The 23,236-nt window shown below is 42.8% G+C and overlaps 1 protein-coding gene across 3 annotated transcripts in view; it reads left to right on the forward strand.

Moving 5' to 3' along the window:
* The window catches only part of RPAP1 (RNA polymerase II associated protein 1), a 39,121-nt gene extending 28,955 nt beyond the window's left edge, over nucleotides 1-10,166 (forward strand). For all 3 annotated transcript variants that reach the window (XM_048307251.1, XM_048307250.1, XM_048307252.1), the window contains exons 19-25: nucleotides 1,702-1,897; nucleotides 2,817-2,966; nucleotides 3,401-3,543; nucleotides 4,751-5,555; nucleotides 6,303-6,479; nucleotides 7,156-7,212; nucleotides 7,969-10,166. In XM_048307251.1, the coding sequence (XP_048163208.1) occupies nucleotides 1,702-1,897; nucleotides 2,817-2,966; nucleotides 3,401-3,543; nucleotides 4,751-5,555; nucleotides 6,303-6,479; nucleotides 7,156-7,212; nucleotides 7,969-8,124 (1,684 nt within the window). In that variant the 3' untranslated portion in view covers nucleotides 8,125-10,166. The remainder of the gene's footprint in view (nucleotides 1-1,701; nucleotides 1,898-2,816; nucleotides 2,967-3,400; nucleotides 3,544-4,750; nucleotides 5,556-6,302; nucleotides 6,480-7,155; nucleotides 7,213-7,968) is intronic.
* The last annotated feature ends 13,070 nt before the right edge of the window (nucleotides 10,167-23,236 follow it).

Raw genomic sequence — 23,236 nt, forward strand, 5'->3', positions numbered from 1 at the left:
TCCTCTCCCCCCTTGAAGAAAAGGCATGATGGCTGCAGAGGTTCTGCATCTCCTCCTTTTCTCCTGGTGCTGCTGCATCTCTGCTTTACCTTGTAGCTGGGGTTTTCATATCAATTTCAGATTATTTTAATCACTCTTGGCTTTGATTCTTCTTTGGTTTCACCGGTCTAAAAAAAAAAAAAAAAAGCAACACGACTAACATTAGTTGAGTCCCTCTTACATGATGAGGTGAGTGTGTGTGTGCATGTACTGTTTATGTGCTCTGTGTGGTGCTGCTTATATAAAGGAATGTAACTAGATTCACATCTTTAAGCTCCTGCAGAGCTTCATTAGGGCTGTGAAAACCCCTGCAGAGAAGTGCAAGAACAGATACCAAACTGTTCTTGCAGACATTTGGATAACATAAGCTCTGGCTCTGGGAACAGTTAAGAACTGCAGATATTCTGTCTTTCTGCTGTAGAGGGAGCCTCCTTACTAGGTTGTGATTAATCTTCTGGAGTGGGGATTCTAAAAGGCCTAACTTACAGTCAGGGAGGCATCCATCTGCCTCTAAGAACATCTGATACAAAGGGCACTTGAAATTTTTGGTTTCAAGTGGTATTTGAATGGTCACCAGTTTAGCCCATGTTCTTTCATGACTGAAACTGAGATCTGAATCTTTGGCACCAAAGCTTCCAACACAAGAGCACTCATTTGAGCCTTCTCTGTCTGTCCTTGAGGTCTGAAAACAATGGATTTGGTCAGGCTATAAAAGCTCATCAGCAAGAATTCTCCTAGGCTGTTCTTAACACTGGCTGGTAAAAACCATGGTCAGCTAATCTCTGCTCTAATATTTTTGCTATTTTGTCTAAACTTTCTGGGTAGTTTAGGTCCAGGAGTTCAGGGTGCTTCATGAGCCCCACATGTGTTTATGCATCTCGTACATGTAATACCAGTGGTAGAAAGAGCAATGCATTTAAGCAATTACTTTTCTCCCATAGAGTAGTGATATGGATCTTTGACAGGGTTTGCCCTATTACCCCATTACCAGTGAGCAACTTGCTTGTGGTCACTTTTCCTTGTGGTGGTCTTACCTGTACAGACATTATGTATCTACTGTGGGCCCCGCAAGCACTGCTGGTGTGGGAATTCGTAGTTCTACCTGCAGAGAACACACACACCAAGAGTGATTTGCACAGTCATGTTCATGTGTACATTAAAGCTAGGTTCTTTCTGAATACAATTTAAAAATCATTTCAGTAGTACATGAGGGACAGCATTTTTGCAATGTCAATTTTAGATATAATCTGGCTTTTTGGCTTTGCCTACAAGTTTATTATCGAAATGTCTTGAGTGGCTGGGCAGCCCTATTAGTCTGGTATGTGTATGTATGTGGGGAAAGGCGTATTTTTTAGAAATCAAACATCCAATGCTTTCAAGTATTTGACATCAGAGATGCGTCACTGCATCAGTATTTCTGCTCATCATGACCAATTCAGCTGAGGAGAAGAGTTCCTGACAGCTCGCTGGCATTAGCGTGTATGGCAGTAGTGCTTAGTGTACCAGCTGTGACACTGGCTTTTTGCTTTCACTGTCTTCAGGGCTTCCATTTTACTGCAATGTGTGGTACAGTTCAGATAGATAGCAATGTTTCAACAAGATAATTCCTCAGCAGTGTGAATGCTTTTGACCTAACTCCTCTCTGTTTATTTGTTCACACAGGCCATGTTCTGCTTTGTGCAACCCTCTGTCCTGTTCCCCAGCACCAGAATCTGTCGTCAGCATTGCATCTCTGAGTTGCACTGGAGGCAAACCTCCTTTGAGCCTGGCTGGCTCGAAGTCACCTTTCCCCTTCCTCACTGCCCTCCTGTTTCTCATCAATAACATCACTCACATTCACAAAGGCCTGACCAGCAAGGTGAGAATAGACTTTTTCACTATAAATTCTAGGTAAATGATGATAATACTTGTGAGTGAGGTTAGTATTTGTACCTGCCCAGGCATCAAAGAGGTGTTAGAAGGACTGTTAAAAGCAAATTGTTGTGCATTTTTATTTTAAAAATATTAAAGTATTATAGAGAGAAACAGCCCCACTTACAGAACAAGTGGGATGAAGATCAGAAAAATATCTTGTCTTTGAATTGCAATATGCAGTTGGCACCAGGAAGCTGGAATTACAGAGCAGATGATGCTTAAAGGATGGATTTATAAAGAATGTTTGAGAAGAGTTGAATAACTGTTGTTTGACTGAGCAAAATATAAAACTTGAGTGTGGAGGAAAAGCATAGTTGAAGCATATATAACAGAGAAAAATGGTGTAATATTAAAGAAGAGAATGAGTGCTACAGAAGAGGGTCCTTCCTACTTCGGTTTGTTCTGAATTTTTAGAATAAGTGAGTCATGGAAGATTGCAGACCCTAAAGAGCAAATGGCTGAGCCCTTGAAAGATGGAATACCTAGCATGAACTTTCTCAAAGCCTTCCTGTGTCACCTCATGTTGAATTAGCTGATTGGCTACTGATGGAAATACCTGGCCAGATGAGGGAGAAACAGTTTAAGCCACTGGCCAGGTTTCTGCCTTACAAAGCACTATGGAAAATGTAGGCAGTGACTGTCGGTTATCTGTGATGGGGATGATCATGATGGCTGCAGGTGAGCCCTGAGGCAGAAAAGCAGATATTTATAAGGCTGTTTTTAAATATGCCTTTTGGAGTAGCCAACAGGAATTCTCTTATGGGAGGAGGTAGGGGGTGGGCCTTGGAGAAGGCTGTGTTTTGCTTTCTTCCAAACACAAACTGTCCTAATACTATTTTTCTCCACTTGTGATTCCTTTACAGTACAGCTCTGTGCTGGGTTTCAGAGGCTTGAAGGATTATCTGCATCAGAGCTGGCAGACTGGACTTCCCTCTGTGACTTCCTCATCTGCGTGGATCTTACGCCATGAATATCACCTGCAGTACTTTGTGTTAGCATTGGCTCGGAGAATGGTATCCTTATTAGTCCTTTCATTTCTTTCCCCTGAGGAATTGACTTCACTGGCAGCTGATCTTTCTTATATCTGACTTAGGTCTGGTGATTCTTCTGCTGACTTTTGTGCCCCATTAGCAAATAATGTCTTTCCAGTTACTGATGTGGGGATTTAGTTCCAAAATACTTTGGATGAAAAAAATCTGCTTTTGCCTTTCTTTGGGATAGAGTAGGAACAAAGTTTTCAAGCGTGTTGCTAAAAAATTGTCGACTATCTAAGGCAGTCAGGGGAAGCAGAAATATCTCTTGGTACAAATGCTGACAGCTCTTGCAGTCTGCTTCAGTCTTTCACTTTCCAGTGAGATCTGTGTCTTGTTTGACCCTCCTGTCCTTGCTGAATGTCTTGTTGACAAATGATACAGTGCTTTTATCTGTTGCTTTGTTTCCTGTGCAGGCAGGCACTTGTCCGGATTACACCCAGCATGCCTCACTTCATCACTGTGTTGCCATGGCATTGCTAAGCCGTCTGTTGCCAGGGAGTGAGCATCTGGCTCACGAGGTCCTACTGGATCTTGCCTTTAATCCAGAGTTTCTTCCGTAAGCTTTGCATTTTTTCCTTTCTCTAGTCTGATATGTGGGAAGACATGGGGAAAATAGAAAAAACACGTTGGCACTGCAATTTTGTCATAATCTTTGGCCTGTAACAGGGCCTGTGGTTAAGTTTCACTTACTCATTGGCATATTCTCCAGGCACAGAGCCTTCTAATCAGGCAAGCAATGTGGTTGCATATTTTTCTCTGATGTACTGGTGTTGAGAAATGTGATGAGTTTCTTTTGATTTCCTCTGTGACAAGGCTTGTGTGATTCCTGATAGAACTGATCCTCTCTAAGGCCTAGCATCTGCCATCCTGAGAGTAGTGAGTCTAGAAAATAAATGAGAATTTGTCATAGCCTGAAAAGCTTAATGAATCTTCCTCAAACCCTTATTATTCAAGTTCTTACACAAATATTTGCTGATTTGACAAATGCCATGTCTTCCACCTTACACTGGAAGAAATCATGAGCATCTCAAATATGAATCCTCTCGTATCTGGGCGAGAAATGGTAGCAGTTTATCTTGTTCATTTCAATCTATTTGAAATTAGCCATGGTGTATCCCTGAAGGAGGTTGAACCAAGGTGCTATAAGGAGATACTATGTTTTTTCAGAAAGAAGGAAAATTTGTTTGTGGATTTGTTTGTGTGGTGGTGTTTTGTTCTTCTTTTTGGGTCAACAAAATGGTGAGTCTTTGGTCTGAGATTGTGGCATATGGATTTGACAAACACCTTTCACATGCACAGTTTCTGTCAGTTCGTATGGTTCCCCTGACCTTGCCACTGCCAGCTGCAAAGCTACTGTTTTGAGCATTGTCTTAGTGGTTCGTGTAGGCCTTATCTGAAATGCAGTATTTAATCTCAGCACTCTCCTGTCTGTGTTGGTAAGTAGGCTGCCTCTCTGGACAAGGGGTTTCAGCCTTCACACTAGACTGGCATTGTGTGGAGAGTTTTCATGGCACAGCCTGTGTTGTTGACTCCAAATGTGGTTCTCTGAATTCCCTGTAAATGCCAAGGTAGCTGATGCTTTACAGGCCCTCTGTATTAGAATAGCTTGATGATGTAGAAAGTGCTGAGTGATCTGCATATACTACTCCTCCTGTTCCAGGAAGACTGTAGAGATGAATTTATGTGGTGTGTTGTTTGTTTGGCATTTCAGGTTTTTGTTTGTTCATTTGTTTCTTAAACTGTTTGTTGTCTTTACCTTACAGTGAAGGGAAAGCTGGAGGGCCAGAAGCAGCTGACTTCTCTGATATTCTGCATCTGGGCACCAGTGCCAAACTGGCACAGCCTGGCTCTGCAGCAGCATTTGTTCCAAAGGTTACTCGTGGTGCCCTACTGAGAGAATCATACCAGAATCTGCCTTCCATTCGTTCCTGCTACCTCTCTCACTTTGCCCACTTGCAGCCCGCCCTTATACGTTCTCAGGCGTCCTACCAAGGGCGGAATTACCTCATCCAGTCAATGCTGCTTCCTGAGGCCAAAGGGCCCATCCTGCCTTCGGACTGGCCATTCTTTCCACTTATCAGCCTCTACAACAAAGTGACTAATGCAGAGACACGTGGGACTATACTGAACTCTCTGCCACTTGATCTCATCAACACTGTGACCTTGAACCTGCAGTGGGTCTTGTTGCTGGAAACCTGGCGATCTAAAATCCTTCAGAGCATCCCGACTGCTGCCAAACTTGCACGGCTCATGTGTGTCTTCCTCACAGGCAGTGACCTCTTTCTAGAAGCACCTATCCACCGCTACACAGCTGCCCTTCTCTCTGTGTATTGCCAACCCAAGGCCCTGGACTCCCTGAACTTGGATGCTCCTCTCCCTGGTTTGGCATCCTTCCACGATCTCTATATAAGTCTCCTGGAGCAATTTGAGGGTGTCTCCTTCGGAGATCCACTCTTTGGAGTCTTTGTTCTTCTACCTCTACAAAAGTGTTTCAGTGTTCATCTGCGTCTCTCTGTTTTTGGGGAGCACACAAATGTCCTGCGGGCGCTGGGAGTGCCGTTACAGCAGGTAATCCTAGCTTATGGTAATTGCCTGTCACTACGTATTTCTGGCTCACTGGGCTCTTGCTTGTGATTCTCCAACTTTGATTTGTGTGTATATGTGGAGGGCAGGAGCTGTGAAATAGCTCAGCCTTCAGTGGAAACTGTCCCAAACCTTGCTTGGTCTAACCATTGAGAACCTTTTAATTTATAGGTTGTGTGTTTGAAGGGCTGGTCGTACCCCGTGTTCTGCTACCTTTCCCTTATATACGTGTTTTCACACCTTGGTAAGAACTTTTTCCTTGCCCATGCATAGACAAATGATCATTTTCCCTCTCAACGATCTTTCCACATATACTGGAGTTGTGCTCTGCTGAATAACTCTGCAAGAAAATTTGGTGTGTCAAGTGTAGGACTGCGTTTCTTTTGAGTGAGCAGAGCACAAGAGATAGAATTTAGTGGTGCTGTCGGAAGTACCCTGTCTTCTTACTTTATATGTACTCATCTGTGCCGAAAATCAGCTGCAGTGGTAGGACCAGTAAAACATCTCTCCATGAAGCTGAAGAGGTCCTGACAAACACTTCGTCAAGGCAGGTCGCATCAGTCCGGGTGGGCCATAGCAGCTCTGCTGCAAATGGGATTCATGCCAGTGGGGTACATCGCGTTGTATAGGTGGGCATGCACAAGGAAGGGCACCCTAGAAGTCATGAACTTCCTCTCACTGCTTAGACCCTGACAAAAGTTGTAATGTTGCCTCTGGATGGGTTTGTTGCAGTTTCCTGTGCCTCTTGAGCGCTACACTTCCCCTCCTGAGGATAACCTGAACCTCCTGCGACTCTACTTCCGAACGCTGGTCACTGGTGCGCTGCGCCACACCTGGTGCCCTGTTCTGTACGTGGTGGCTGTGGCTCATGTGAACAGTTTTATTTTCTCCCAAGAAAGCACAGCGCAGGTGGGTAATGGATAGCAGAGCTTCAGGGCTGCAGTCTGGGTTCTGCATCTGCTCTCCCTGTGAATCCAGTGTGGCTTCTGATGAATCACTGACCTTTGGGACTTGGAAACAAAAATTGTAAGCAAATGCATTGAGGACTGGTCAGCTGCTTGAGAACCCACATATGAGGCAGCAGCTTTTGTTCATTATACCCTAAAGCTCTTGCATTAATGGTAGCCAGTTCTACTGAAATCTTGGAGGTCAGCAATTATGCGTTCTGTGGTGCGGGGGGAAGAATAAACAGAAAGCATAAGGAAGGTGATCAGGCAGAGAGAGCTCGTAACAGATTTGGCCTCTGCCGTAGCAATCTTAAGGTGCAAAGGACTTTTTTCTTTGACTTTGCTTGAGTAACCAAGCAGAAGCTTCTCTATGGCCTTGGGGCCTCTATCAGTGAATAGTTGTGCTAACAACACTTCACATCTGATCTGTAGTTCTACCTGGAGGTTGAGAAGTCAGCTGAGATTCAGATCAGGGAAAGGAGCAGAGAGGCAGGATTTAAGTGATAAGACATCTCAAGCACTTTCTGCTGGAACAAGCTTCTCATCATTATAATGAACGAATCATCCTGGAGTGCTGTATGCCCCTGGGCAAAGGTATTACTGCACCATATTAAGGAAAGTACGTGTTTTGTTCCCAGGAGACAGATGCTGCTCGGAAAAGCATGCTGCGGAAGACATGGCTGTTGGTGGATGAGGTAGGATTTGTAAGATTCAGTTTGTGTCTCTGGGAATTAAGTTTTCCATACATGGTGGTTTTACAGACTTACATTTGGCTTTTGAAATTTGTGTTTAATTACCTTGCTAATTTGAGAATGAGAGGAGATTAGCAGTAGGATTTTGGCCTGCAATAACTATAAATACACTTAACCAGTTCTTGTAGTAATTGACCTCAGAACACTGAGCCCATTGGATCCTAGATGAATCTGCTGTACTGTGTTGTCCATGCCTCTTGTCCAAGCAGCATTATATCTGGATAGCTAGCGATACTAGAGGAATGATTATAGCACAGTTATGAATAGGTGGCTAGCAGTGATCTGTCTTAAATCTTAGTTGAATGCTACCCCTGAAAAGAACAGGACAGATGTAAGGTTTCTCTTTTTTTCAAGGAGCTTGCCAAGATCTATCCTTTGTGGGACAGAGCTGGAGCATTTGGCCCTGGGTGATTAGTGTCCAGGGTAAATTATTAGATCACACTCAAAAATCCACTTGGGTTTCTGGCAAGAAGTCCTTGTGAGGGGCTGTTGAGGAGACAATGGAGTTGTGTTTAGAAGAGGAATTCTCATGCCAAAAAAGGTGAATTTTACTGGAAGAAATTTGCCTTTTATAGCTCTTCTATTGAAGATGATATGATTAAGTATCATGGGCATGATGGAATTGTACTATTTGCAGATTTGCTGTGTTGTGTTTGAGACAGTGGAAAAGATTGGATACCTTTCTGTTTCTTTCTTCAGAACTTGAAAAAGCACCTGCTGTACTACAGACTACTGAATGCAGAGAGTCCTTTGGGATTTGACCTTTATGAGCAGCTCCCTCCCATGCGACTGAAGTACCTCCAGATAGTGACACAGAAGGAAATTATGGAGAATGCACCAGCAGTAGACTCATAGCAGAGCACTTGTGCAAGAAGAGGGCCAAGGTGAAGAATGGAAGAGCTCAATTTATACTTCACTGATGAAACTACTTGCAGTTCAGATGATTTTATGTCTTACCTGGACATTCTTGGCATCTTTGCCTAGTGAAGCACTAGTAGAATGCTCCCAGCCCTGCAGAACAACAGACATGTTGTCAAGATATGACAGCATGTGTGTGTGTGGCCTCTCTGTGATGGATGCTGGAGCATTTTCCTTCATTCTCCTTCAAGTTGTTCTGCTTCTTCCCAGAGAAGGTGAGAATGTGTCTGCAAGGCACTGGACTGTTGAATAAACTGAAGGAAGTGTAAAAGCTGTTTTGGTCAGTCAGGCTGGAAACTGGGTTCTCCAGATAGTGTCTGTTTTCCCCAGATCCTTCCATTGCTTTTTTTGTACCTTGGATTTTGAATGGTCCTTTCCTCACACTGTACCCTGCAAATAGAATGACGGTGCAACAGGGAGGAATCTGATCCTGAGAGTCTTTTTTTTTTATGTATAAGCATACATACAAGAAGTTTCTGAAAGATGGTGTTCTGTGCATACACTCAGTAACACAGATGTATTGTATCAGACCTCTAAGAAATACGAGTTCCTAGTGCAGAGGTACAAATAGTGAATATCTTCTCTTGGCTGTCTTTTGGATGGTCTCTAAACTGCTTTCTTTTCTCCCTTAATTTGGTTACATGTATAACAAGATCAAAAATAATTTCTTTGCAGGCCAGAATGCTTGGCAGTAACCACCCCTCATTAGAGAAAAAAAAAAGTATCTGCTTGTTTAGCTAGAGTATGTATTGGTTGCCCTCTCAGGAGAATGCAATTTAAATTTGGAAGTGGAGTTTCCTAGCTCAAACATAATTTTTAAAATGTCTAATTTGATTCCACTTCTATATCCAAATTCTGAATTGCAGCCTCAGACACAAGGGCTGCAAATATAGGCGCCTAAAAGGCTCATCACAAGTGCCACATCAAGCCCAGAATTTACTCTAGGTGTATGATCTCACCGGATGTTTTCTTTATATCCAGTAATTTTTGTGTGGTCACTCTGGCAGGCTTTTGTTTGGAGAAATTGACTTTCATGAACAAAACTTTTTAAAGAAATTTCTGATGTTTTGTTCTTATGAATAAATTCCTCTGGAAGGCGCAGGGTGATGCCTGGTCTGAAGACCTAAGCCCCTGTCTTTACCTGTCAAGCAGGCCAAGCTAGCTTCCCTCTGAAGAGACCGCGCCTGTATTAGCCTCGCTCCAGTGAATGTCCCAACAGGAGTGTGAATCACTGTTAATAGGCCTACTTGTAATTACTGAAATTGTTCAGACAAGAAACAAATTCCAGACAGCAACTTAATAGCATCAAAGAATCATTTAGTTAGGAGAAGAAAAGACCTTGTGTCCAACCGTAATACAGTATCTTTCTTTCACCTGACAGTCAAGTGTTGCTGCCCCCTCAAATGCCCGCACAATCACATAGGGCTTAGGGCATTTGTGGCTGATGCTGTCTTTGTATTGGCAGTTTTCTAAGTGTACCAGTCCCCTTAGGTTGCCAAAAAATAGTCAGTTTCATCTTTTTCCCCCTTTATTTCAGAGAGGACGTGGGCAGAACTGGTGTTTCCTTCCAATCTCTCTTTTTTTTTTCCTTCCCTTTTGATCTCTGGTTTCTGTCTGCAGCAGATCAATGGCATGCAAAATAACAAAAGCACAGTAGTCTTAACAGGATTTTTTTATTGTTGCTAATTATTTTAAAAGTATTTGATGTGATTAAAAATTTCATCAAAGTCATTCTAGTTTTATTTGTCTAGATAGTGAGAGCCCAGCAGTTGTCTTTCAAGAGCAATGGATAGTAAAATTTAAGGACCCCTAGCTGGCCATTTAAGAGCAGCCTTCATCAAGGACTTTACATTTTGCTTTTCAGACCTCTACTTATAAAATCTCTTCCAATCCTTTGTGGGATGCAAAGTTGAGTTTTGTAATGTGTACAGGATGTAAATAAATATTTTGATAGTTCTGCAGGAGTTTTTTTGAACTATGAGAATGCTGTCCTTTGAGTCTTTCTTGTATTTGCGTAGTTCTGTTTGCAGTTTATCAATATCTTGGAACAGCTGCCACCTTAAAGAAATCTACTAAATTTTGGAGCTCTGTAAGAAAGCTCCTCAAGCCAAAAATAACAGCCTGCTTGTGTGATGGGTCAGTAATACAGGGTACCAAATGCTGTGTGGGAAGGTGCAGGGTGGTGTGATGTGATTTGACACATGCCCCAGGTGGGAAGACTGTCCACAGATGGTATTTGAAATTATGATGCAAGTTATCACCAATGGAGGGAAGGAAAAGAAAGGATCCCAAGGAGTTCTGCAGGCAACAGTCATAAGTTGAAAATTCCAAGGATGCTGCGTGTGAGCTGTAAGGTTTCAAAACGTTGACTGTCACTTGAGATGGTACATGAATTTTTTAAGGCTTTTGGCAGCCTTGTATGGGATTTCTCCACAGAACGCTAGAGGGCATTGCTTTATCTAGTTTAAATGCAAGATTTCTCAGCTTCAGTGCTATTGGGACCTGAAAAAAAACCAAACAAAAAACTAACCAACCCTTATACATCGTTTGAATTTTCTGCATTTTTTATTTTTGCATATACTTTTGAGGCAAGTGTGGAGAATTAAATATTTTATTGATGGGTTGCTAAGAACCATACAGTGTTTTGCCAGCAGGAGCAATTTTGAAAAATTATGGTACATTGAACATAAGATTTAAACTTAAGCTGAATGCAGTCTGAGGCAGGACCAAAGCATGCCCATTCTGTTAATCCAGTTTAATCCTGGTCAGGGTAAGTGAGGAGATGAAGAAAATTAAAACTGTCCAAAAAAGTGGGTGTGACTTCTTAACTTCTTACTGAAGCCTTAATATTTCTTTGAGAAGAAAATAATTCTGCTGAAATAAGACCCTCAGATAGGTTTCTGGTGTTGAAGGGATTCTAACTCGGAAGAACATACGTTTTCTGATAACTCTCATCAGAAGTCAACAAAACCAGCTACAACAATTCCTGCCTGTCTTTTAATTCTTAAAAAGAGCACCCCATCTTCTGGTCCTTTGTGGCTAGAATATGCTTGCTTTCATCCAAGTTACTGATGATGTCCCATATGAATAACAGTGGGATCTCTGTTGATACAAATTTAGCATGGACTGTGCTGAAAGGCAGGAGCAATGTGGTTTTAAAAACAAATGGTTGATTGGACTGAAGATGAGTTGAAGATAATCCTTTTAGCATTGCTGTTGAGTAGGCAGGTGAGAGGGTGGGGCTGTCACAGTTTTGCATCCTATGACTTTGATGGCATTCTACTGAATTTTCCTTTCCATTTTGAAAGGGAACAGAGAGCTCTTCCATCAGCTTGGAAGCTCATTCTTTTCTGCCTGGAAGAAATGGAGTTGATTTGTGATCCCTCAACTGCGTGAGTGGTTTGAAGTCCTGGAGTTTAGAATCCAAATGTGGTGACTTGGCTCACTTTGCTGAGTAGGGACGGTTCCCAAAAAGATGTAAGCAACTCAGTAGCTGGCAGTACTACACACTGAGGTAGGATAAGACCTGACCAAAGAAAGTAAAGGGTTAGGCAAGGAAGAAATCAAAACAGGACTGAAATCATACTGTATGGGAACTTTTTAACAGTTCACACAGAGCATTATATAATTGAAGGACTCTAATTCCACTGTATTTATTGACTACTTCAGTTTGACAGTGGAATTTAATAATCCATTTCTAGACTAATGCATTCTGTCTGGCCACTTAATGCCAGGCAAACCCTAAACACCTTTTGCTGATGAAGTCATGGACAGAGCAAGCCATAAGATGGGGATGTATAAATATACTGTGGGTCAGACAAACACGTTTCTTTTGGTGTCAGACATAAAGAAGAGCAGAAAGGCATGTTAATCATTGCTTTTGCTTCTTCCTAGTTTTACAAAGTTTTTGGAAACTTCTCACTGATGAAGTGCTGCTGCCTCCAGCTGATGATCATATTTGGGAGGCAAATCATGTATATTTTCCTCAGCTTACAGAAGCTCACATAAGCTTTACATTCACAAAGCTGGCTTTCTGGTGTTCCTTGTTTAAATAACGTTGTGGTAATTTACTGGCCTTTGCCCTAGTTTTTAAAAACTGGCTTCCATCCTGCCCTTTTAATGGAGAATGTGCTGTGAAGCCCTGCTCGCAGAACTGCTGTGTTTTGCATGGTGAGTGGTGGTTGTAAGCAGAGGTAAATTTGCCACAGTGCATTCCCCTCCGTCCCTTTATAATCTTGAGTCTCAAAACAGCTCAGCAATGCTGTGTTTAGGCTTCTAGCCAGCCCCAGCATAAAGATCTCCAGCTCAACCTGAGGACTGTGCTGAAGGAGCAGGCATTGCACCAGCTGTGTTGTGAGCCTCCAGCCACCCCTGGCCCCAGCAGCAGCTCTTTGCAGGTTAAGTGAACAGAGGATATTTTAGACAGAGTGACACTTGCCCCATCTTCAGGTTCAGTTCTTTATTTGTAGGTGGGCTGTAATCGGCACATACCAGCAGACACCTGTGGCTCCAGAGACAGATGAATGTCCTCTAAGCTGCAGTATGTTGCTGTCTGTTGAGCATCCAGCTCATAAGCCCAGTCAGGGTGATGAATATTCCCAGAAAGTACTGTATATGGACATTAGAATGCAGTCTAAGGCATATGGAGAAGGCTTGAGTCACCCACCCTCTGCATCGCCCTGCCCTGATCTACGGATGGATGACAAACCAGAGCAGTGATGTTACTGCTCATTACAAAGCAGCAGCTTGTCCTGGCCACAACGAAAACAGGTCTGTGATGTAGAAATACCACTGATGTCAAAGCACAGCCACATAGGTGTCAGTGTATGCTGTAAACTGAGGCATTAGTTGATGACTAAGGCTGGAGGGAAGTTTTGTGGAACAATCTGGGTGCTGGGAGCCCGTCCTGAGGGGCAGCAGCTCAGGGGCTGTACAGGTAACAGGGAACACCTGGGCCCAGCACCGGCCCTCATGGAGCGCGGGGAGGGGCGGCGGCAGCAGCAGCGGGAGGCAAACACTGCGTTTCATGCCTTTTATCTGCTTCTCTGGAGCGGGGGTGTCTGCCTAAGGGCTGTTGAGGACACAGATCAGGTTGGTAGAGTATCCATGTGTTTCTTGTGCTGGGACTGATGTGCTTGCTCTCCTTTTGGGTCTGTGCTGACAGCACTGCGTCAGGTTTACCCCCGGGAAAGAGGGAGGGCTGCCCGAGTCCTGAGCCTTGTGGCCATCCTGCCCTCAGCAAGGCCTCGCTTTGGGGTGGTTTGTGAGGCCCTGGGTGCAATGAGGGGGCTCTGGCAGGACTGCTTGCTGTGGAAACAGGAGGTAGGAGAAAGCCAATCTTTGTGGTAACTGAGGGAACAGGAGTGCAGGTGCTGGAGGTACAGCACAACCTTGTTCCCTGACCATAGTGACCAGTCTGAAGCTTTGGAAAGGGACAAAGGGAAGGACTGAGTGAGCCAATGGGCTCGGAGGGTAGCTCAGCTTTTGCTTCTGGGTCTCTCAGGTTGAGAGGAATTTTGTGATTCCTCCTCTCTCTTCAGTGGTTCCTCCCCTCTCTTCCTCCTCCCTTTCTTCAGGACTCCATGTGTTCCATGTCTTTCTTGTTCTTCACTAGACTCTCCTTCCCTCTGTTTGCCTTTTTACTTTTATTTTTATTAAAAGTTCAGTGTTTTGGCTGTTTGCAGAAGCAATTGGTAATTCAACAGTTAAACTGGAGAGCTGAGAATTTGAGGTGCAAGCTCACATTTCTTGAGTTGTTCATCTGAGGGTCTGGGCAGATGTCCATAAATAACATGTACAACATGTCCATTTGGAAACCTTACAGCAAAGAAGACTGTAACTTTACTTTTAAGACTCAGATTGCCGTCTGGTGTAAGCACACCACACCATTTGGGTCTGATCTGTCGGATATTTGATGACACTTTAGCAATTAATGTATTGGATCTGTCTTCTGAAAGGGAGACTGACACTTGTGTATCAAGTGACTATTTACTGTTACTGCTTCAACCACGGTAAATTTTTGCCTCAAAAATGAATGAACTTATCTCCAAAACAGTATTCCAAGTTTCCTCACTGCACGTGGACTTTTCTTAACAGCTTTCAGCACAATGCATGTTCAGGGCAGCTCTTTAATATCTTCCAAGCAGCAGGAAGTGCAAAGAGCTCTGAATTAAGTTCAGGTATTGCATTGCTGGCGGTGAATTTTAGTTTCAGAGGGTGTAACACACCATGAGGATACAATGACAGCCACTGTGAAGGTATGTTGTTAGCATAGGTCAGAAAAAAGCAGCTTGCTACTCCTGGCATCAATGTATCTTTCAATATAGATTATAAAACACAAATTTAGAATGATACAAAAGTTTCTTAAAACCATCATGTATCTCTTGTCTCTGACATGAGTGTCAGCTCACTCAGAAAATGCTAGTTGTGCTGCCACCCAGAAGACACCACAGATGGTGGCTCGTTTTTGTTCCTCTTGTCTGCTGCAAGATTGATCATGTTTGGATCGATGAAATTATTTGGGCAGGAGCTGCCATTGCTCTCCTCCTGTCTGTCCACTGTTAAAAGAAGTGGGAGGAAAGGAGATGTAAGAAATACTTTTTCGTGTCTTTCTCTCTTTGGTACTGTTTTATTAACACTTAAAATATTTATGGAGGAGAGTGTGGGCTTGCTGACCATGCTTCCTTGCAATGAGCTCTTATCATCAAGTTTTACATTTTATAGCCTTCTCTGGGCTTATATTTTTTTGGTAGCAGTACAATTTGCAAGTTAAAATTAGGATGCAGAACTTTTGGTATTTGTATTCAGCAGTGACTAAATAACTGCTCCTGTGCAATGCGGGTCAGAGGTTTTCATTCTCAGCATGCACAGGTGCCACAAAGGCCAACCACTGTGCTGTTAGCAGGTGCCCACCTGCACTTTGCAGAGCTCCTCTAGATTCAGTATATAAATGCCAATGTTGCTTCAGGGACAATAAATTGTCTTCTTGTATGAGTCTCTTCTGCTTCCAAGATACTCATGGGATTAGGAAACTTCTGAATTTTGCTACTTAGCTTTCCCTTTGAACCAGCAGTCTTTGCTTACTGCTTTCTGTAGTTACTTATTTTGGTAGTTCCTATCCTAGCTGCAAATGGAAGAAAGAAGCAATAATTCTACAGCTAGCATGGAATTCTTGGCCTCGATTTAAATAGAAAATGCAATTTTATAGTCAGGCTAAACCTTTGCCAGGAACAGATCCTCCTGGGAACAATGTTAAGGTACATGGGATATTAAGTGCGTGATTAGTGACAGCCAACACAACTTCACTAAAGGCAGATGGTGCCTAACAAACTTGGAGGTCTATGGTGTGGTTACAGCATTGGTGGATTAAAAGAAGAGCAACTGACATCATCCACTAGGACTTGTGCAAAACATTTGACACTGTCCCTCATGCCATCCTTGTCTCTAAACTGGAGAGGCATGGATTTGATGGATGGACCATCTGGTGGATAAGGAATTGCCTGGATGGTCATGGAGAAAAATATGAGGCACTCCAGAAAGACAAATAGCCCGAGGTTAAGGTAATTTTTCATTATGTGAGAGACCCTAATTACTGTGTTAACAGCTCTTCTAATGTAAAAATTTTTCCAGATTTTCTGAGGTTTTCACTTCTCATGTCACTGACAAAATTGTATCCAAAATGGAATTCTTATTTTCTGGTTCATCCTCAACAGACTATTTATGAAAAACTTATTGTTTATAGGAATAATGTTTTTAGAGTGTGATAAATGTATTTTGTGGCTTAGTTCAGGCTTCTTTTTTGTTAACCACATACTCTTCCAACAACTTGTACTAAATCAGAAACTAGAGAATATTCCCACAGTCTCGTTACTGCATCCTGTAAGCTAAACTTTACCAGTGCCTTTTTGGCTTGCTAACTTTTCCCCAATGTGAGAGGAATAAGAAAGACTGACCATGAATCCTATTGAGGTCGTGTTTTTTCAGCTCCAGTGCACAATGTTTTACCAGAAAAACATTGCATGCATTAAAAAAGCTGTTGTGTGCTCCTATTCTGTAGGCTCATCAAAGACATGTCACCATGAGAAATGACTTTTCTTGGATCCTCTTTCATAAGTTGTATTTGGCTTTTGGTTATGTAGTCAGACTGCTCAAGTAAATAACGAAGATCAGGAAAATGGTAACCTAGTAGGCTTTTTTGGTGAAGAAAACTTGGATGTTTTTCTTTGACAAGATGCAGGTGAGAACATCTCTGTAATCATCTGCATATTAACCTTGATCTTTTTCCCAGGGAATCTACTCTTAGATCTCAGTGGGAATGGAATCATGGCCTCTGATTAGTAAACCCAAGGATTGTGAGAGGTACCTGCTGTAAGTAACCATAACTGAGTGCTGCTTTGATAAGAAGCTTTCCTTTTCATCTGCAAAATAATAACATACTTGCCTTGACAGATAGGTGTGAACAGAGAGCTCAATTCAAAATAAACCTTGACTGTTAGTACCCAGAGGCCCACCCTGACACAGGCACTCTGTTATGTGTGTGCAGGCATGCTCATGTTAGGACACTATGTCTCTCAAAGCTTAATCTTTCTGGTGACAGATGTGATTGTCCTCTTACATTTTTATTACAGTAAAAATCCACACTATTTTACTACAACCATATTTTAAGTCCTCTGTGGTTTGATCTCTATGCCTTCAGGGTTTTATTGCTGCTTTATTCTCTGAGAGATAATTATTGACTGTTTTGGGAGACTAACTCCTTACTGAACAGCACAGTTGATGCTTCTGTTGTTTGGTTTTGTCTGCTCTCTCATCCACTTTAATGGATATCCATATGGAATGCACCCCAAGGAGTTTTGGAACATCTCGTGTTGCTGTTTATAAAGACCTTTTGAAAACATGATATGTTATTAATCCTTCTGGGTGGAAGCTGGCAGTTCTGCTTGGGAAGGACCTGCGTGTTTCCCTTAAATGCTGATCAAAGAACTCTATCCTTATGTTTTGAAAATTTAGTGGTTTGGGCCACCTTTATTTTCACCTGCTGACCATTGATGTATTCAGTGGTCATAATTCAGGTAATATCCAATGGTCCCAGTCTTGTCCCTGTCTCTCTTTGAATTTTGTCCCACAGGCTTATTCAGTGGCACAGGTATAAACATTGTGCTTTTCTGCTTTTTCATTTATTTGTTAGCTCTCAAAATCTGGGAAGCTCTAATTTCTAGCCACTCTAGTGTGAAAAAGGTTTAATGGAAACTGAATTGTGTTAAACATGGTAATAAATGCCTTTTCCATTTGTTGTGGTTTAAGAATGGTACTCGCCCATTTAGTGCTCCCACCAAGACTTTCCCAAACCAGATGCCGCTTGTTCCCCTTCCTCCCCTCTCCCATTGAAAGCACAAAAGGCAAAGATCATGGTTTGAAATAAGAACAATGCTAGAAACTGCAATGAGATAAGAAAACAAACAGGAGCAGCAGCAATATTAGTAACAAAAGGGGTAGGACAAAGAAACGACAAATAACAACTGGCTGTTCCCTACTGTGAGCCAGAGTCCCTTTTCCCACCCTGCTAATTATATGAGTTGGTATCAAATACCAGTAGAGTCTGGCCACACCAGGCTCCTGGCTGCTGTAAAAAATTAACAGTGTTCTGGCTGAAACTAGAACACCACTGCACTTTGCATCTCCAAGTTCCTTAACATCTACCAAGGTTCACAACCCCCATGTAGGAGTGGCAGTGAGTGTATATGAAAAGATCACTTCACCTAATGCTGAGATAGGGAGGACTCTCTTAGTGTATTACAGCACACAGAAATGCCACACACTATTTTAGCCTGGAGAACAGAGTGCTGTATTTAGATAAATCTGCAAGATTGATTTAGGTAGTTACCTAAATTGGATTGTCTCCAGGCCAGTGGGATTAAGAACCCGCTTTTTGCAAAAAGCTTTATGAGATCTTTAATGATCATACAAGGTCAGGACCTGGTTTTATGTCTCATCTGAAAGACCATGAACTTAAAACTACTGATCTGTCACTGTCTGATCTGACTATCTATTCTAGAGACTGCTTTATTTTAGAAGAGATTTGTGTAGCCAGGAGTCTAAATGCCATCAAAGCTTTTAGTCCTTGCTCTATTCCTTGCCTGAGGAGGTTTCTAACAAGTTTTTATTATGAAATATCATCTTGGTTTGTTTTTCCCTTTTGATGGCAGACCAAAGTGGAGCTGTAAATAATATTTTGCAGCTTGTGTATCTTTCACTTCCTGCTGTGCACAGAACTGCTTACTGATCTGTGCCTGAAAATTAGTTAATTCCTGGGTTGATCAGGAGGGTATTCAGTTCTCAATATTTTTTCTGGGTAAGTTCATCTTTCTGGCTATATGGCCTCCTCCATGTGGGGCCCCTCATTGCCCCTAACTGTAAAACTGCAGCCACAGCAAACTGTAGCAGGAGTGCATAGACCATGCCAGTCCTGCTTTAACCATGTCACAGGTAGCTGGTTTGTGTGTGCTTGTGTACCCATGTTAAAAGCCACTCTGGTAAAACCCTCGTATAAGCAAAATCCTTCTGGCACAGTAGATGCACTCTGAAAAGGCATTTGTGAGCAGGTTAAAGAAGCTCCTCTTCCCAACTATTCTTGGCATCTTGTATGTAACTTGGCCAGTTTTCTCCTTTATAGCAGAGGTAGAGTTGGGACCTGGCTCATAACTTCATTGTTTATGTGGTGTGGCCATCTGATTCCCACCCTCTTGCATACACCCTTTTATGTGCCCGAAGATTTCCACATTGCCCTCAAAAGCACACCCGCTGTAGTGCTGCTTGATAGCACAAAAGTGTGTATTCCTGTGGTTCCTGTCAACAGCCTGTTTGGCCTGCAGCAAGGAAACCTGCCAGATGTTATCTGAGACAGGAGAAAATGGACAACAGAAAATGCTCTCCTATTTCAGAGTGCCCAATGAATGAGCTGTGCCAAGTCTTTCCATCTATTTATTAGGAAGTTTTGCTTAGCTCAAAAAGGACATGGCTCTGCGTCATCCGTGCTTTTAGCAGCTTCATTTAAGCAGCAGCAGAGGAGGTGAAATTGAAATCAGAAGGTCTTAATTTGAAAGAGAAATAAATCTGTTGAGAAACAAAAGGCTTTTCTCTCTCGAGTCACCAATATATTACTACTTTTGATTTGATTTGGAAGCTATTTAGGATGCTGCAGTTATATGGCTAGCTGGCAGTCTGGGTAGCCCCATCACGGATGTGCCTGTGAATGGCAGACGGTGAGTTGGTCGCACCATGCGGTTTGACTCATGGATTCTGAAGGTCAAATGCAACAGCCTTGTTTGAGGGACTTGGTTGGCACCAGCAGTGAAAAGGGATGCATGAGTTTGTAGTGAAATATAGCATCAAATCAGTCCTTTATGAAGAGGTGGGTGGAGAAGGAAGCCAAGTACACAAAATGAAAATATATCTGGTGGTACTGTACATTTGTCAGAGTTTCTGAATCATCTGGGGAAATTAGGTCAGCCAGGCCTACTTGTCTAGAGAAAACTTCTTGCCTCAGATCTGAGATGGCACAGCAAACTTGAAAAGGCTTGCTTCAAGATTCTGTGACCTGTGCATTCTGCTGTTTAGAACAGACCAGAGTAATGCAACTTCCTGGCCAATTCAGGGCTGACCAAAGTAAAGCAGGTTATTAAGGGCATTGTCCAAAGGCCTTTTTGGCAGTGAACACCTCTCTAGGAAGCTGTTCCAGGGTTTGACCAAACTCTCTTGGTAAATCAATGTTTTCTAATGTCCAGGCATCCTTTGGTGCAGCTTTGAGCCATTCCCACATGTCCCTGTCTCTGCATCAGAGGGAGAGGTGCTTAGCACCTTCCTCTCTGTGTCCCCTCCTCAGGAAGCTGTAGAGAGCAATGCAGTCACCCTTCAGCCTGTTCTTCTCCAAACTAGATAAGCCCAAAGTCCTCAGCTGCTCCTCAGGACATTCCAGCCCCTTTACCAACTTTGTTGCCCTGTCCTGGACACATTTGAGGACCTTCACCTCCTTCTTAAATTACGAAGCCCGGAACTGTGCACAGAATTCAAGGTGAGTCTGTACCAGTGCTGAATACAGCAGGGTATCTATGTATATTCCCCTGCAGGGCCTCTTGTCCTTCAGGAGTCAACAGCACCTCCCAGTTTGGTACCATCAGCAAACCTGCTAACGGTGCCTTCAACTCCTGCATCCATGTTCTTGATAAATGTATTGAACAGAAGTGTTCCTGGAATTGAACCCTGAGGAACACCTTTAAAGTTGATGCTTCAAAATTTGATCATTGACTTGCCCACCCTCGCCAAGTTTTTGTTTCCCCCTGTGCCCAATGTACCTCGAGGCAGTCCATAAACACTAATGCAATGAGTAACTTGATGCCTATTTGAAATGGTTTGCTTCTTTCTCCTGCTTGACAGATGAGAAACTACAGCACAAACTGCCAAGGTGGCTCCCTAAGCTCTCACTGAAGCAATTGACAGAGGGATAGTAATCCCTGTGCAAGTGCCCCATCATTGCTTTTGTGGAAGTTCAGACTTCACAGCTTTTGGACATTCTGGTGACTCTTAGGCTGGGATACCTGAAAAAAAATCATTTGATACTCACCTCAACAAAAATTTACTTTTTCAAATATATTTTCAATCCAATGTATTTTCAAACTTAAGTCCCTGGCCTTTAATGGAGCCTGACTGCAGGGACTGCTCTTGCTCAGCCTTTAGGATCCTGATGAGGTGAATCTGCCACCATGACTGACTCCCAAGTCACTGTTGCTGCAAGTGCACACAAGTGCATTCCAACTCGAGTATGTTGATAGACTTGTTCCTTCAGGAGGGGGTTCTGGGGAATCCTGCTATCCAGTCAATCTGAAACCATGTAACAGAACAGAAAGCAAATGTATGGAGTACCTATGTGTTCCGTGGGAACTGGTAAGTGAATAGAAGAGAAGTGGGCATCTATTTGTGTCTCTGCTGCGAGAACAGCTCTGCTATTTCTGCCGTGTCTGCTCAGTCTGGTTGGAGCCAGCTGGCCAGTTACACATCCCTACTGGCAGGGGCTCTGTGAGTCCAGACTGGCCAAGGAGCATCCTGCTCTTCTGGTGTGCCCCTCCATAAAACAAGGAAAGGCATGGCAGCCTGAAATTGCCAAGTCAGGGATGCATATGTAGGGAAATGGTAAATAGCAGCAATGAGGCTGAGGAGCAGTGTCCTGGGCAGGCACGAGTATTGCTGAAGGGCTTGCTGTCTGCAAGGCCTTGAATAATGACTGGGGAAACAGCAAATAGCCCATTAGTTCACTGATGCTGCTAATGTGGAAAGTGGTGTTGAATACCACATAAATACAAAGGCAACTAAAATGTTGAAATCTGGACAGAAGTCAATACAACAGGATTCAAACAAGAGAGATCATATGAAACATGGCTTAACTAAAAAAAATAAGCCTGTACAAAAAGAGGTTGAGTGGTCAGCTTGACTTCCTTAGGAGCAAAGTGCCAGTTGAAGTTGTTGGGTTTGGGTGTGCACAGTGGCCTCTTTCAAGGGATTGAGGTGCCAATAAGATGGGTTATTTTATGAAATTTGGAGCTGTCACCCAAGTGACATTCCATGACAAATCTCTCCTGAAAAAAGCTGCTCTCTGAATGAGTAGAGAGAGTTTCAAATCCAGAGTCCGGTGCAATATTTCAAATGCAGTGATGTGGTCTTTTGGGTAGAGTTCAGAAAAGAGTCAGAGATACTGAAGAACTGTGAGGATCAATTTGAGAATGCTGAAAAGAACAAAGTAGGTTATTGCTAGACCGTACACAGATAATGATAATAAAATAAAAAGAGCAGTTTTATAATAGCTTGTAACCAAAAGAAGAGGAGAAATAGTAAAGACAGAAACTGTCTAGGGAGAAGTGTTCCCAGAAGAGTAGTGGGGATTAATGGGAGGAAAATGTGCACAGAAACCATCCCTACTTTTAGTTGTTTTGTTTTGAATGAAGGATTTGTACAGAGAAGGCCTAAGGCATCTTATGCTACAGTAGCCAAAGTTCCAGAAATTCACTGATCAGCTTGAGACTAGGAGTAAACTTAAAGATGCAATTTCCTTGTGTGGAATGTGCTTGGAGGCATTCTTTGCTTCTGCTTGAGAATAAAAAAACTTTAAAGAGCAGTGACTCCTCTTGGATCTCTCCCATTTGCACTTGGTTTTTGTTTGTTTTCATTCTTTTCTGGTTGGAACAATACCTCCCCTACAGTTTATATTTTGATGGGGTGTTCAGGTACAAATGTATTTTCCCAGAAAACCTCAGGCATGTCAAGCTGCAGCAAAGGGACATGTTGTGGTACCAGATTGCATGGCACTGCAAGTCCTCTCTGGACTGAAGTGCACAGTTCATGCTGATTTTCCTGAGTGATTCCTGGAGGCAGTCCATACACTTCAGAGGCTGTGCTGGTAAGTAACACCACTTCATCTCTTCAAAGGATCATGGACATATTTGTTTTCTTAACAAGTTATTTTCTCTGGCTAGGAAGGGCAATGCTTTCTTTCCTTTCAAATGTCCCTGAGCTTTTGGTTGATTTTTTAGCCATCTGTTTTTCCAGAGGTGATCTTACAGCACTTGGCCTCTCCCAGGTTTCTCTGCTCTCTGTAGCCTCCTCTGTGGAGTGCTAGGATGGAGGGATTGTGTCCTTGTGCCCCAAACACCTTTCTGTCAGTCTATTTCACCTAATTGGTGCAGTTGCTTTTGTTTGATGGAATAATTACAAACTCACTTACTATGCCTAGAGGAGGGGCAGGAAGAAATCCATCTTTTATGTCATTAAAAGTACAGACAAAAAAACCCAATCCAAACCAGATTCCCTTGAGGGTATCTGTGGCTTTTAATGTCATTTACATGTAGCTTGATTTTTGCTAATGAATGAGTTGTTTGTTTAGGGCTCTTAAATGAACCTTCAGCTTCAAGGGCTGCTGCTGAAAGAGGGGATGGGAGAAAGGAAAGGGCAGAAGAAGAATGTATAATGCCAAGAGGACGCTCATGTGAAGTGTCTTTTTTTT

This window comes from Corvus hawaiiensis, chromosome 6 (assembly GCF_020740725.1).
Source record: "Corvus hawaiiensis isolate bCorHaw1 chromosome 6, bCorHaw1.pri.cur, whole genome shotgun sequence".
Lineage (NCBI taxonomy): Eukaryota > Metazoa > Chordata > Aves > Passeriformes > Corvidae > Corvus > Corvus hawaiiensis.